Below are 16,933 nucleotides of genomic sequence, written 5' to 3'. Positions count from 1 at the left end.
AAGTAGTTTGAACAGCAAACTGCGGTGAATTGCTTCAATGACACACTAAAGGAAATTTTTAATGGAGGCCAGAAATGGCAGTATTTTCTGACAACGTATATGTGATCCGTTTGACGGAGAAAACACAGTTTTGAATAGCTGGATTTCTAGCGCTCTAATATGGAAGGGACCTAGCTGTATTCTGCAGTGCCAACAAGCAAATGGCGCAGAAAAATTGGTGTTCTCTGGATTGATTTTTAAGCAAATAATGAGGAATAAGATCCAAAGAACAGTATTCCTGTCCCCTGAGACCTGGGCCTTTGTATAGAAATATCTAACAGCAGCAGAAGGCAGAATTGGAATGGAGCCTCTTGTGCTATATGCACTACAGTCTGCTATATACACTGCCTGCCTATACACCCTGCCTGCCTGATATTTCTGCAGATGGATTAGTCCTCAGAAGGACTGTTTGTTAAGATGGATATGTGTAATGTACTTGTTTTCTCCCTACACTACCTAATACATCATCAAATCTCTCCCTGACACAGCAGCAGCTCTCCCTACACTGTCTGATCTGGAGTGACTGTGACTAGCATGGCGGCGCCAGGTCTGATATAAACCTTATGATGCTGTGCGGCCCGCCAATCACTGTAATGCCCACAACCCACATGGCTACGACATTACAGTGCATGGCAGGCAATCACTGCGTGTTCATTGGCTCTCTAAAGAGCGCCAAACATGCAGGGAGGGGACCCGAGTTCCCGCCCGAGCAACCTGGAAATACTCGGCGAGCGCCCAGCATCTCGAGCAGTGGGATGCTCGGGCGAGCACCGAGCAGTAGCGAGCATGCTCGCTCATCACTATTGTCAATTTAATAATTAAAGCATCTAAGTAGGTTCAATTAATTACATTACCTTCCCTTTGATGAGGGTTTTTGCCTTGATAATAAGTGCAGTAGCTTTCTCATATTAGATGCATTAGTTATTATGTTTCATATTTAATCCAATATAGAGAATCTAAAATATAGTTATAGGAGGTGGCAGACAACTCCAAAATACACTACCGCGTGCTGCTATTAAAGAAACACTCCCATCAAAATGTTTAGCCTCTTAATATACTGCAGTCATCATATTATATAGCACTGTGTACTTACAATTGCCAGATAATTCTTCTCTTTTCCATTAGGTCTATAACATCACGTGATTAAAAACTGAGTAGTTAAATCCTTCTAAGCTCTATGTAGAAACAGGAGGTCAATTTTCCCTGTATGAGGCATAAGTCACTGCTAAAGTCCCTGATAGGGGGGAAGGGGAGCAGATGGGGCAGGAGTTGAAGAGAGGGAGAATAAATGCAGGGAAGAGAAACTTCCTGTTTCTACATAGAGCAGTGAAGAGAGAAGAATTAACTGGGTAGAAAGGAAAAGTGAGCAATTATAAGTACACAGTGGTATATAAGGCTATGTTCACACATTGCGTTTTTGCTGTTTTTTTATGCAAGCAAAATCTGCCTTCTTGGCAGTAAAGAAGCTGCTTAAAACAAGCAGGTTTTGCTGCGTTTTTTGCTGCATTATTCAGGATCCCAAACTTCCGCTTTGCTTCCACGACAGAATCATGAACAAGGGTCACCAATGCAACACATATGTGAAACTCTAAAACCATTTTTAGAAAAAAAAGGGCAATTTAATCAAATTATTTAGTGGAAAATGATTTTTATATCTGAAAAAATAGTGACTATTTTGAACAAAAAAAGTTCATACGAATTCAGGAAAAAATACACAATTACAAAGGTAACAGTGGGGGGAGGAGAATTGGTCAGGGATAGTTTACCTAAGACATTGGCAGGGCATTGAGTTTATAGGACACTGTTTAATTTCACACCTTGGTTGGTCAATGTTTACTTTACACAAATCACAAATCACTAATTAAACAGTAGTAATCCTAAACTGCCATTCTCAGGTGATGAGACCAAGATATTATGGTATAAACTTGGGAACATCACAAAAATAAATGGGTTTCACATACTGCTGCAGCAGCTTTTTTTCACTAAAAACGCAGCAAAACCTGTTCCCAGTGTTTTTGCACTTACTCATTGCTTTCTATAGGTGAAAAAATGGTGCAAAATGCTGAAAGAAGTGACATGCTGCAGTTTTCAAAAACACAGCAGTTTTCCAATTCAGTCAGGAAAAAAAAAACAATGTGTGTGCATGAGATTTCTGAACTCTAATAGTTTTTGCTGGTACTGTAAAACGCAGCTTATAATTTTCACAAATTTGCATAAAAATGCAGCAAAAATGCAGCGTGTGAACATAGCCTTATAATGTGACTGCAGTATATTAAGAGGATAAAAACATTCATGGGAGTGCTTCTTTAAGGGTCTGTCTGCAAGAGCTTTACTATTATTATTATTATTATTACTTGTAATAAGCCTTTTGCCAAAGTAAGATGTTGAGTAGTGTTGAGCCACCCCCGTAGTGTTCGAGTTCGGTTCGGTTCGTCGAACACCCGTGTGTTCGCCGAACTGTTCGTCGAACTGTTCGTCGAACACCTTCGAACACCGTTAAAACCAATGGCAGGCAAACAAAAACACATAGAAACACATAGAAAACACCTTCAAAGGTGTCCAAAAGCTGACAAACTGCTCAGAAGACACAACTAACACATGGAAAAGTGACAAGTACATATAGTCATGCGAAAAGAAAAGAGGTGGAGGAGTAAAAGGAGGGGGAGACACAGATATAGGCATGTCATGCCCTTCTAAAATCCAAAAAGTGAGAAGCCGAGACGGCCAGTCCGCTCCTGCCCGTGCCACCTCCGTGTCGCCGGGTTTGTGCCAGAGCCGCGGTGAACCCTGACGGCCAGCCCCCCTCTCCCAATACTGGTGCCTGTCCGCTGGTGGGTCGAGAGAGCCCCCCTGTGGTGGAGGCAGCTCTAAGCTTTTTAATTTAAATTGTCCCTCTAATTTGAATGAATACACTTTAAATCCATTTACAAGGATCTATTGGAGGGCAAGTCTCATGCCAGCAGCCGCGTAATTCCAGCTCCAGTAGCGTCCACTAAAGCTGCTGCAGTTAAAAAGCTTTTATAAGGATCGAGCTCGGCTGTCCACCGCAAGGCATCCTAGTGCCAGTCCCAGCCCCTATGCCTTGGGGTGCCTCCTGATGCTCTTCACTAAGTATCCCGTGGTCCCGAAGCATTTCCTTTGAAAAAATTAAGTGTCCAAACTACAGGTGGTGTAGCTTGCTTAACAGCCGGGATAATCCGCTGACTAGCAGACACTGCTACTAGGCACAAAGTATTTCCTGGGCTAGATGCAGTTAAAAATTTGTAAGTAGATACTCTCGTTGGATGCTGAGAAAGCATTCCATAGAGTCTCCTGGCACGCCATATATGATTCTCTTAAAAAGCTTGGGGTAGGGGTCTAGGGGACCCTTTTATAGCCAAAATCACGGCCCTGTATCACAATACGTCACCTAGGCTGAAGATAAATGGAACTGTAGCACCGAGGGCTCGGTTGCTACAGACGTATTGCACCTCACCCAGAGGTGTGATATCTCACTCTCAGATAAGGATGGAGTGTGGATCAGGACCCGACACCTGCATGCATTACACCACATTGCCGTGGGGCAGGGCGACCAATATGCCCCTGAGATGGGCACGACAGTCCCTGTCCCTGGCTGGAGTGGGGGGAGGGAACACTGAGGAAGGGGAACCCTGCAGTGCAGGAGCAGGGAGGAAGCAGTTCCTGGGTGCATTGAGAAGGGAGTATAAAAGGTGGGCACCATCTTAGTTCAGTGCAGAGAAGTCTGAGCAGAAGTGGCAGGGAGCAGGGGCTCTGCATGAGCTCTGCTCCGGAGGCGGGCCTAGTAACAGAGGCCCAGGCCTGCAAGAGGGAGAAGGAAGGAAGAGGAGCGGAGAAGGCTCCAGGAACGAGGAATGAAGGGATCCCAGGGGTGCGGACGGGCGAGTCGCCACCGCACGCCCGAATCCACCTGCGTGGAGGGGTCAGGCCAAAGGGGGAGACCGGTCCCCGAACTAGTGGAGGCAGGAAACGACCCTCAGCTAGAAACCGGAGGCTCTGACATTTTATGTGGCGCAGCCCCTTGCTCCACCCGCTAGGAAGGCACCACATAGGGTCAGGGAAACTGGCGCCAAGTTTACCAAGAGGAGGCCCGAGGCAGCCGGACAGAAGTGTTGGTAAGAAAGGCCAGACAAAGGACACACAAAGGGGGTCCTGTGAAGCGCTCCAAAGTTATCTGGGAGTTGTCTGAGCCCCTCACCTGGTGAGCACAGTACGACGTGGGCAGCCGTTACCTGCAGACGTGGTCTGGATAATAAGAACTGTGAGTAAAGGCCCTGAACTGCATCACTGACTCCGTGTCGTTACTGCTGCTGCCCTGCACCATCACCCCCATCCTCCGCATACACTGCCCTGAGGCTATACTCCTCCCGTGGGGAGTTATGCTACGCTCTGCTGCACCCACAACACCAGCCTTAGCGGTCTGCCCTGTAGTGGCGGTTCACTCTGACCGCAATCCACGGGTGGCGTAGTCGGACATTTAAACATCAAAACCACATAAATAGTTCCGCCACTGGTTTGACCGCCCTGAGCCACGGAACCGGATCGCCGCCACGAAGACTACAACCACCAGCATCCACCAAAAAGGGTCCGGCTCCGGGTGTCCCAAGGCCCAGGGGGTGCGTCAGAACATTTTCATCACCTTTCACAATCACCAATGGGACAAGGCACGGATGTCCTCTGTCCCCTCTCTTATACATCCTAGTGACGGAGCACCTGCTCTCATCAATTCGCCATAACCCCAATATTAGGTGGATTGAGGTGGGAGGCACCGAGTACAAGTGCTCTCTATTTGCTGATGATGTCCTAGTATATATCACTCAATCACATATATCCATCCCTGCTGTTATGGCTGAAATAGATCACTTTGTTACATGGTAAAATTTTAAAATCAATGCAGCGAAGTCTGAGGCCCTCGATGTCTCCCTCCCTAAATCCATATAGGATTCCATCCAGTCCAACTTTCCCTTTGCCTGGCCCTCACAGGGTATCAAATACTTAGGAATTCCTATTCATAGAGACCTCTCCCATCTATGTTATCTTAATTTTGGGCCCTTTATTGAACAATTCCATACAGACCACGGTTGGCAAGTTAGAACTGTAAGATTCACTACGTGAACCACTGGTGTTTTGTGGAAAAGCACATGTACACCGCGTTCCAAATTATTATGCAAAAAGTGTTTAGGAGTGATAAGGGAAGAATTTGTTTGTTTGTCAGTTAAACTCATTGATGGTGATGTGTGTCAGGGCTCTTTATATCACTGTAAGCAATTGCAGACACCTGTGCTAATTAGTTTGGCAGGTGTGTCCAATGAAAGGCAAGACTACTTAAGAAGGCTCTCTCACATTATTAAGCAGCCTACATTTTCTGCCAAAATGGGAAAGAAAAAGGATGTGTCGGCTGCTGAGAAGCAACAAATTGTGGAGTGTTTAGGTCAAGGCATGACTACAATCAACATTGTGCGATGATCAGGATGAAGTGTCTTGGCAATCAAGAAGTATGTAGCTGATTCACAGTACACACGTGTGCGTGCTGATAAGGGCAAATTGAGGACTCTTTCCTACAGGCAATTACGTCAGGTTGAAACAGCAGCGGCAAAAAAGCCTTGTCATAGCAGCAGACAAGTTTTTGAAGCTGCTTGTGCCTCCAACGTCCCCCGAACAACAAGATGCAGGGTCCTTCAGAGGTTTGCAGCTGTGCATATGCCATCCTGTCGACCTCCTCTATCCACTTCACACAAGCAGAAACGGCTCCAGTGGGCCAAACATTACATGAAGACTGATTTCAAAACTGTTTTGTTCACGGATGAGTGCCGTGCAGCGCTCGATGGTCCAGATGAATGGAGTGGAGGATGGCTGGTTGATGGACACCCCACGCAAACACGGCTACAGCGCCAACAAGGAGGAGGTGGAGTAATGTTTTGGGCTGGAATCATGGGGAGAGAGATTGTCGGCCCCTTTAGGATCCCTGAAGGCGCTAAAGATGAACTCCATAATGTATGTGGATTTTCTCAAACAGCACTTCCTGCCATGGTTCAAGAAGAAGAACCGTGTATTTCACAGCAAGATCATTTTTCTGCATGATAATGCACCATCTCATGCTGCACATAAAACATCTGCATCTCTGGCTGATATGGGCATAAAAGGGGACAAACTTATGGTGTGACCCCCATGCTCCCCTGACCTCTACCCCATTCAGAACCTTTGGAGCATCATTAAAAGGAGTGTCTATGATGGCGGGAGGCAGTTCACATCTAAGCAACAGCTCTGGGAGGGTATTCTGTCCTCATGCAAAACAATTGAAGCAGAAACCATCCAAAACCTGACAAATTCAATGGACGAGAGAGTTCAGAAGCTCCTTTCGAACAAGGGGTCCTATGTGAAAATGTAACATCACCTAGAATAAAGTTTTGAGTTGAAAACTGTTTGATTTCAGTTTCTAACAACCTGCTAATGCTTATAATTTCAAAAATGACCATTTTTTTGGTCTTTATTAAAATGAAAAGGTTGATCGAAAAGTTTGGGGGATCTAAGAGTGTGGCAACCCAGTAGTCATGATTACTTCGAATTCTGACAATATGAGGGTCATGCTGCAGGTAGTGCAGCAAGAAGGCACTTATGTGTCTTGCGCATCTCGGAGCCCCAAAATTATTTTCCGGGCTAGATGCAGCTAAAAATTATTTTTAATTTTAAATCTGGTGAAGCTTATTATAGATGGCCTAATAGGATCAGTGCTGCACACTGCTACAAAGCCCAAATTATTTTCCAGTCAAGATACAGATAAACATGATTAGTAATTTGAAAGCTTAAAACGGTTGGTAGGGTGATTTTAACCAATCATCAAGCTTTTACTCTCCCCAGGATGACACAGGGGTAGAAAAGTCGTTTCGGATCCATGATTTGTTCATCTTTATGAACGTGAGTCTGTCTACATTATCAGTGGAGAGCCGCGTGCGCTTATCTGTCAGCACACCACCAGCAGCGCTGAACACACGTTCAGACAGAACGCTGGCTGCGGGGCATGACAAGATCTCCAAGGCGTAAGTGGCTAGCTCCGGCCATTTATCCAGATTGGAAGCCCAAAAAGAGCAAGGGTCCAGTGACACAGTCGTGGCTTCAATGTTTACTTGGAGATACTCCTGTACCATCGTCTCTAGGCGTTGACTATGTGTCAGACTTCTTGTCTCCTGTGGCCTTGCAAAGGATGGGCTAAAAAAGTGGTGAAATGATTCCGCAAAATTGATGTTACCAGCAGATACTGTGGTTCTGTTACGGTTTGAGTGCTGAACACTTGACGGTCCCACGGTTGGCAAGTTGGAACTGTGAGATTCACTACGTGCACCACTGGTATTTTGTGGAAAAGCACATGTAAGATTCTGCAACAGTCTCTGCTGATACTCCTGCATGCGTGCATCCCTTTCTATGGCAGGAATAATTTCTGCAAATTTACTTTTGTACCGGGGATCTAACAGTGTGGCAACCCAGTAGTCAGGATTATTTCTAATTCTCACAATTCGAGGGTCATGTTGCAGGTAGTGCAGCAAGAAGGCACTCATGTGTGTTGCGCATCCAGGAGCACCAAGTCCCTGTTGTGTTGGTGGCGAGGTAACAATCATGCTTCCTTCCTCTGTCCTCTCCCCCCAACCTCGCACAACAGAAATGTGATCAAGGTCTCCCTCATCTGATGAGTCTTCCATCAGTTCGTCCTCCACTTCTTCCTGGGCTCCTGCACCTTCCTCACTAGTTTGGCTGCTACCATGCGCCCTGGTAAAACCATCTCCCCCACCCTCACATGCCTGCCGCCTTGGTGCTGCCGACCGTCTGGACCTTGCAGATGTTAGCCCTTCCGCATACAACTCCTCCTCCTCTACTTCCTCCACCTCCTCTTGTGCCACCACCTGACTCCGAATTCTGTTTAACATGTGCTCCAGCATGTAAATCACCGGAATAGTCATGCTGATAATGGCATCGTCAGCACTAAACATCTTCGTCGCCATTTCAAAACTGTGCAGAAGGGTGCATAGGTTCCTGATCTGAGACCACTCCTCCAGCGTGATTTGCCCCACCTCTGAATCTCGTTGGCCCAGGCTATACGTCAGAACGTATTGCACCAGGGCTTGTCGGTGCTGCCACAATCGCTGCAACATGTGCAGAGTTGAATTCCACTGGGTAGGCACATCGCATTTTAGCCGGTGAAGTGGCAGGCCCAACGACTTCTGTAGAGATGTAAGTCGCTGAGCTGCGGGATGCGAACGGCGGAAGTGAGCACACAGCGACCGTGCCCTCTGCAGAAGGCCATCTAGTCTGGGATAGTGGGCTAAAAATTGCTGGACAACCAGGTTCAACACGTGAGCCATACAAGGCACGTGTGTGACATTGCCCCGGCGAAGGGCCGCACCCAGGTTTGCAGCATTGTCGCACACGGCCTTCCCTGGTTTCAGGTCCAGTGGAGACAACCATTCATGAAATTGGTTCTCCAGAGCTGACCACAACTCCTCAGCTGTGTGACTCACATTTCCCAGACATTTCAATGTAAAAACCGCCTGATGACGTTGAGCCCTACTGCCAGCATAGTAAGGAGGTGTGCAGGATCCCTTCTGCGCAGTTAGAAAGCTTGTGGCATGACCAGACAGGCTTTGGGTGCAGGTGGAAGACCGAGAGGAGGTTGAGGAAGCAGAAGCAGTGGAGGAACTTTGACATAAAGAGGATTGACGCACAACTCGTGGGGACGGCAAGACTTGGACAGCAGCCCCTTGTCCTGCTGTCACCATAGTTACCCAGTGCCCAGTCAGCGACATGTAACGCCCCTGTCCATGCCTACTCGTCCAAGTGTCTGTGGTGAAATGCACCCTGTCACACACAGAGTTTCTCAAAGAAGCGGTGATGTTGTGTGCGACATGCTGGTGGAGCGCAGGCACACCTTTCTTTGAGAAGTAGTGCCGACTGGACATCTGGTACTGGGGCACTGCGACGGACATAAGGTCTCGAAAATCCTCTGTGTCCACCAGGCGGAAAGGCAGCATTTCTGTAGCCAAGAGCTTGCAGATGGTGAAATTCAACCTCTTAGCTTTCTCATGGCTAGGAGGAAATGGTCTTTTACTTGTCCACATCTGAGGGACCGAGGGCTGGCTATTGTGCTTAGACGGGGTTGATAAGGGTGTCCCCGGCAAACTGCCGGTCTGTGAGGAAGATGCAGGCGGACATGTTAGGTTGCCTTGATCCAAAGGTGGTGCTATCGATGTCGGACAGCGCTCAACACCAGCTGGTGTTACCACCTCCAAAGAAAATGATGACCTGCCAATCACGCTGGCTGTTGCGGGTAAAGAGGTGGCAGGTCTGCGCCCCAAAACAGGTGTGACTGCTGTCCCCCCAGTCACAGAGGATGAAGAGGCCGTGGATGCACAAGATATGGCAGACGGTGATTGGCCCGGCCGGCTAGACCGCATTGTAGCACACTGAGCTTCCCACTGCAACTTATGCTTCATGTCCATGTGCCGGTTCATGCATGAAGTACTCAAACTATGTATTTTTTGGCCTCTACTTAGCTTTTGCTGACAAATGTTACAGATAACACGAGTTGGGTCATCTTTATCGATCTGAAAAAATGCCCAGGCTATGCAAGGCTTAGCACCCATGCGACCTGAAGAGCCACCACGACTTGTGGTGAGAGGCAGAGTTGTGTTTGAGGATGCAGTTGTTGACGTGCTTCCAGTACTACGTCTCTGTCCAGGAAGGCGCAACCTGACCTCGTCGTCACTAGCATCTTCCTCCACCTCCTCTGCTGACCTCATCTCTTGGCTGACTGTGGGTTGACAGTAAGTGGGATCTCCGACCTCATCATCATCACCCTGTGCGTTATCACACCCGTCGTCCTCAGAGCCAACCTGTTCCTGCCCTGACAAAAAAATAAAGTTGTCGCTCCAATCAGGTATTTGAGTCTTATCATCGTCTTCCTCATTGTCTCCACCAACAGGAGTTACAGTTTGGGAATGAGGGTCTACATTATGGTCAGAACCTTCTGCGTCTGGTCCTGGATCCGACTCATAAAGATTCTGGGCATCAGTGCAGATCATTTCCTCGTCTGGATTCACAGAAGCGCTGGAGTCGACCTCTGATTCCCAGGCTATAGTATGAGTAAACAGCTCTGCAGACTCAACCATCTGTTCTACCTCATACTCAGACGGGCAGCTGGAGATTTGGGAGCTGTGAGGAAGCAAGTGCGATTTGGGTGACACCTTTGAGGACTGGAGTATTTGTGATGTTGAAGTTGATGTGGAGGAGAGCCCACTTAAAGGAGCACTTGATATCCGTTGAAGCACCTGCTGTTTTTGTGCCTCATCTGGAATTTGTAGCGATTGGCGTGGCCGTAAGAAAGGGATCTTATCACATTGTCCGCTAAAAGAAGTAGACATTTTAGTTTGGCTGGAAGATGGTCTTTCTTCTGCACCTACCCCACGGACACAACCTTTTTTCCCCTTCCCAACACGCCTATTCCCCTTTCCACCAGCAGCAGGCCTTTTTCCACTCATTTTGGTGGTTAACTAATTCACAACTCTGGAGTTGTTTGCACAAAAAAACAATGGATGGTAACCGAGCAGAGCTGAGTGGCCAAACTGTGGTATTAGGCCAAAACTATTGGCTGGGCTAGATGCAGAAAAAAATTATTTTTAATTTGCAACCTGATGGAGGTCAGTATAGATGGACTAATAGCACAAGTCCCAAACGCTGCTAGAAGCCCAAATATTTTTTCAGAGATAAATGAAGAAAAAAATTATTTTTAATTTGCAACCTGATGGAGGTCAGTATAGATGGACTAATAGACCAAGTCCCACACACTGCTAGAAGCCCAAATATTTTTTCAGAGCTAGATGCAGAAAAAAATTATTTTTAATTTGCAACCTGATGGAGGTCAGTATAGATGGACTAATAGACCAAGTCCCACACACTGCTAGAAGCCCAAATATTTTTTCAGAGCTAGATGCAGAAAAAAATTATTTTTAATTTGCAACCTGATGGAGGTCAGTATAGATGGACTAATAGACCAAGTCCCACACACCGCTAGAAGCCCAAATATTTTTTCAGAGCTAGATGCAGAAAAAAATTATTTTTAATTTGCAACCTGATGGAGGTCAGTATAGATGGACTAATAGACCAAGTCCCACACACTGCTAGAAGCCCAAATATTTTTTCAGAGCTAGATGCAGAAAAAAATTATTTTTAATTTGCAACCTGATGGAGGTCAGTATAGATGGACTAATAGAACAAGTCCCACACGCTGCTAGAAGCCCAAATATTTTTTCAGAGATAAATGAAGAAAAAAATTATTTTTAATTTGCAACCTGATGGAGGTCAGTATAGATGGACTAATAGACCAAGTCCCACACACTGCTAGAAGCCCAAATATTTTTTCAGAGCTAGATGCAGAAAAAAATTATTTTTAATTTGCAACCTGATGGAGGTCAGTATAGATGGACTAATAGACCAAGTCCCACACACCGCTAGAAGCCCAAATATTTTTTCAGAGCTAGATGCAGAAAATTTTTTTATTCAATTTGCAACCTGATGGAGGTCAGTATAGATGGACTAATAGACCAAGTCCCACACACTGCTAGAAGCCCAAATATTTTTTCAGAGCTAGATGCAGAAAATTTTTTTATTCAATTTGCAACCTGATGGAGGTCAGTATAGATGGACTAATAGACCAAGTCCCACACACTGCTAGAAGCCCAAATATTTTTTCAGAGCTAGATGCAGAAAAAAAATATTTTTAATTTGCAACCTGATGGAGGTCAGTATAGATGGACTAATAGACCAAGTCCCACACACTGCTAGAAGCCCAAATATTTTTTCAGAGCTAGATGCAGAAAAAAATTATTTTTAATTTGCAACCTGATGGAGGTCAGTATAGATGGACTAATAGAACAAGTCCCACACGCTGCTAGAAGCCCAAATATTTTTTCAGAGATAAATGAAGAAAAAAATTATTTTTAATTTGCAACCTGATGGAGGTCAGTATAGATGGACTAATAGACCAAGTCCCACACACTGCTAGAAGCCCAAATATTTTTTCAGAGCTAGATGCAGAAAAAAATTATTTTTAATTTGCAACCTGATGGAGGTCAGTATAGATGGACTAATAGACCAAGTCCCACACACCGCTAGAAGCCCAAATATTTTTTCAGAGCTAGATGCAGAAATTTTTTTTATTCAATTTGCAACCTGATGGAGGTCAGTATAGATGGACTAATAGACCAAGTCCCACACACTGCTAGAAGCCCAAATATTTTTTCAGAGCTAGATGCAGAAAATTTTTTTATTCAATTTGCAACCTGATGGAGGTCAGTATAGATGGACTAATAGACCACGTCCCACACACTGCTAGAAGCCCAAATATTTTTTCAGAGCTAGATGCAGAAAAAAATTATTTTTAATTTGCAACCTGATGGAGGTCAGTATAGATGGACTAATAGAACAAGTCCCACACGCTGCTAGAAGCCCAAATATTTTTTCAGAGATAAATGAAGAAAAAAATTATTTTTAATTTGCAACCTGATGGAGGTCAGTATAGATGGACTAATAGACCAAGTCCCACACACTGCTAGAAGCCCAAATATTTTTTCAGAGCTAGATGCAGAAAAAAATTATTTTTAATTTGCAACCTGATGGAGGTCAGTATAGATGGACTAATAGACCAAGTCCCACACACTGCTAGAAGCCCAAATATTTTTTCAGAGCTAGATGCAGAAAAAAATTATTTTTAATTTGCAACCTGATGGAGGTCAGTATAGATGGACTAATAGACCAAGTCCCACACACCGCTAAAAGCCCAAATATTTTTTCAGAGCTAGATGCAGAAAAAAATTATTTTTAATTTGCAACCTGATGGAGGTCAGTATAGATGGACTAATAGACCAAGTCCCACACACTGCTAGAAGCCCAAATATTTTTTCAGAGCTAGATGCAGAAAAAAATTATTTTTAATTTGCAACCTGATGGAGGTCAGTATAGATGGACTAATAGACCAAGTCCCACACACCGCTAGAAGCCCAAATATTTTTTCAGAGCTAGATGCAGAAAAAAATTATATTCAGTTTGCAACCTGATGGAGGTCAGTATAGATGGACTAATAGAATGATGCTATGCCCAAAAGATTTTACTTCACTAGGTGCAGTAAAAAAATTGGTATTCTATACACAGGTGGTATATCTTGCAACACAGATAGGCTACTCCACTGACTAACACACTCTGCAATAGGCCAAAAAGGATTAGCTTTGCTAGATTCAGCCAAATGCTGTGAAAAAAACTTGCACAGCACTGGCACAGACCTGCCTGGCAAAAACTGATAGGAACTGATGTAACCTAGTCCTGAAAAGGACTCCAATTACAATTAGTCTTTACTCCCACAATCTATCTATTTAAGAGCACAGACCTGCCTGATAAAAGTCGTAGGAAATGCTGTAACCTTGTCCTTAAAAGGACTGCAATCACAACTATTCCCTACTCCCAAGCTATCTGTATATTTGTGCGAAAATTGGCTTGAAATTAACAAGGTATAGCGCACACAGCAACAGCGGTGCCGTCTAACACGCAGCTGCAGCAGTGAGAAAATGGTGGCGACGGGGAAAATGGCTTGGTCTTATAGGGCAAGGACATGTGACATACACTGCCAATCACACATGCCCTTGCTTGTGTGAAAAAAAGCACTTCGCTCCGTGTGTGCGCTGCTGATAGGCTGACAGATTGCACCTCCCCACTGCAAATGCGGGAAAGAGAAAAAAAAATGGAGATCTTCATTGTTCCTGCAGAGATCCATCCCCTGCCCCTCCCCCCGCCCCGCTGTACACTCAAACTGCGTATTAACATTAATTTTCATCATTACTGAGAAAAAATCCAGTTATGATTTTGGTGCACGAACAGTTATCGAACATAACCTCGAACAGCCGAATTTTTCTCAAATTGTTCGTGTTCGCCGACTGGCTCGAACACCGCCCAAAACAGCTCGAATTTGAGATTGGCGAACAGTTCGAGTAGAACAACGCTCATCTCTAATGTTGAGAATAGTGAAGTAGACTGTATTCAGCCATCAAATGACTCTCATAAATGCACTAATTTAGATAAGGTAATAATTCTAAAAAAAATAATAACTTATGATTGCCACAGGTTTAACACTAGGTATGGAACAGGATACCTGGATGATGATATCAGAACAAGGAGAAAAACTTTATAAAATGATGTGTAAACAAGGAAATCTAATCAAAGACAGAAAAAAGAAACTTACAACGATCCCAAAGTGTTTTCTTGGCAGGTAAGCATATAATAATTAATCACAACCTATTTGTTATACCTTGTTGTTATATATCATTGTTATTGTGTAATTATGTTTACATAACAAAAATAGAGGCTTTCTACTTAAATGTAAAAAAAGACCATATATCAGTGAATCTCAAGGTAAAGCATTAGTAGCTTTTTCACAATTATGTTATATTTACTTACAAAGTTAATTTGTTTTGATGGGGCCATAGTTGCAAAAGTGACAATACAAAGTGCAACTGTAATAGTTTTATGTTGGTTGTAGGTTAGCTTCACTTAAAATGTTAGTTGATGCAGTTGATACTTAATTTCAGAAAAGTTAATTCAAAAGAACATTCTTCATTTTGGGTGAAATTTTCTTTTAATCAATAATCACAAGAAATTCCGTCTAATGTAAATAATTTTAAAGGACGACTTGGAAAGTTAGGATATGTGATTAACTTGTGTATTGCTGGGGGTTTAATAACTGACCTCTTCCAATCCCTAGAAAGGTGTCTGAATTGCCCCATTGAAATGGAGTGGTAGCTATGCATGCCATGCAAGATCTCCAATCATAGCTTGCATCACTGTAAAAATTAGTGTTTTTTTGGTTATGATCTGGAAACATCAACGATGCTCATTGTGACACATACATGCTGTGCAATGAAACGATGAACATCCCTGTTGGACATAATCATCAGACAATGTTTTTTAAACTACTGTGGCAAGACGACTCGCTCGGCTCTCCCGGAGGCACACTCAGGACACACGTGCTCAGGTTACCTTTCTGCTGGTTTATTATCTGGCATAAACTCATGCAGGGTTCTGCTGGAAAAATAAACAAGACCCCTCTGGGTTAAACGGGAAAACAAAATAAAGTATAGCTCAGTCCATAGGTGAGCGGGTTCCGCCCACTCTCGATAGCATAAACTGCACAGGTAACAAGCTCTGCAGCTTCCACAATACTGTCTGGAGACTTCCCTCTCCAGACCACACTCCAGAGAAAAAAAAAAGGACTGAGCTTTTACACATTGCTCAGCCACACCCTGAGGGGAGGTAGGGGGAATGGCGTCCCGCCCTCTTTGCCATTCCCATAAAACCGCACACCCTTTAACAGAGTAAACCTACCAGCATATAACACGCTGGCAGAAAAATAAAGTAGGTCTTAGTTCACACAGGAGAGCATCCTGAGTGACACATACCTCCCCTCACATATGAAACCAGTGACACTGTCTCATATTCCCCCCCTCTGCCCAAAGCCGGGGGTTTGGGCACCTTCTGACACCAGGCAGGGAATCCTAGAGAGGGCATCTGCATTCCCATGTAACCTCCCGGGCCTATGCTCCACGTGAAAGTTAAAATATTGAAGCTCTAGGAACCATCTAGTTACCCTGGCATTTTTACCCCTCTTCTCTCTCAACCATCTCAACGGGGCATGGTCTGATACTAATTTAAACTTCCGAGATGGATCAGGTCAGCACTCAGGGGTTAGTATCATTTCTACTATATACCCTCATTTCATCTTTTTCTATATGTCACTAGGACAATGATATGTAATATGACCGGGCAACTGATGCTAATTTCTTTAACTCAATTTTTTCTCATGACTATCTAGTACTTTAATAATATTTAATGTTGTGGGTCTGTGGAGAGAGGTGGAGAGTGGGGCTATATACGCCAGGCACTTAGCACTTTATGCATATGCACTTTATAGGTATACACTTTCTCCTCATCTCTCCACAAGAGCCATTTCATGTAACGATTTATCATGTGGAAAAGTGTTGTACTGTTATGAATAGTGCCCATGATAGGCCACTAAAATACATGGTGTTTATGGGTTAACGTTCTAACTGCATTAATTATATATATCCCTGGGCCTGACCTTCTCTTCTATGTGGTTCCCTTCCCTTTCTTTCTTGTAATTTTTTTATGTGATTTTATTCATTCTATTAATAAATGTTATATATTAAAATAGAGTTTTCATGTCATGTTTATAGGAGCATAATTTAAACTTCTGGCCTAGTAGGTAATATTTCAGTGTATCCACGGCCCATTTTATGGCTAAACACTCTTTCTCTATTATGGCGTAGTTCTTCTCGCTGGAGGACAGCTTTTGGCTTAGATAGAGAATGGGATGTTCTTCCCCATTTATCTCTTGGGAGAGTACGGCTCCTAGACTAACATCTGAAGCGTCTGTCTGGACCACAAATTCTTTCTTGAAGTCTGGCGCGACCAGAACCGGCTGCTTGCACAGTGTTAGCTTCAACTGTTGAAACGCGGTCTCCTTTTCTTCCGTCCATTTCACCATAGTTGATTTGGTGCCTTTTAGAAGATCCGTTAGTGGCGCGGCAATCATGGCGAAATTCGGGATAAACTGCCGGTAGTATCCCACCATTCCCAGGAATGCTTTCACCTGCTTCTTCGAGAGTGGTTGCGGCCAGGTTTGAATTGCCTCCACTTTCTTGATTTGCAGCTTTATTTCGCCTCTCCCAACAACATAGCCCAGGTACTTGACCTCCTCTTTTCCGATGGCACACTTTCTCGGATTTATGGTAAATCCTGCCTTCCTTAGCGCCTCCAGAATGGCCTG

The 16,933-nt window shown here is 44.4% G+C and overlaps 1 protein-coding gene across 1 annotated transcript in view; it reads left to right on the top strand.

Annotated features, from left to right (window-relative positions):
* Window positions 1–16,933, top strand: part of PREX2 (phosphatidylinositol-3,4,5-trisphosphate dependent Rac exchange factor 2) — a 538,104-nt gene that overhangs the window by 193,774 nt on the left and 327,397 nt on the right. Inside the window, exon 10 of the mRNA XM_073679425.1 lies at window positions 14,215–14,359. Within this exon, the coding sequence (XP_073535526.1) occupies window positions 14,215–14,359 (145 nt within the window). The remainder of the gene's footprint in view (window positions 1–14,214; window positions 14,360–16,933) is intronic.

Source organism: Phyllobates terribilis, unplaced genomic scaffold (genome assembly GCF_046119375.1).
Source record: "Phyllobates terribilis strain yellow unplaced genomic scaffold, ASM4611937v1 Scaffold_4__5_contigs__length_816908805, whole genome shotgun sequence".
Taxonomy (NCBI): domain Eukaryota; kingdom Metazoa; phylum Chordata; class Amphibia; order Anura; family Dendrobatidae; genus Phyllobates; species Phyllobates terribilis.
Note: the sequence above shows the minus strand (reverse complement) of the source record. Positions and strands in the feature narration are given on the sequence as shown.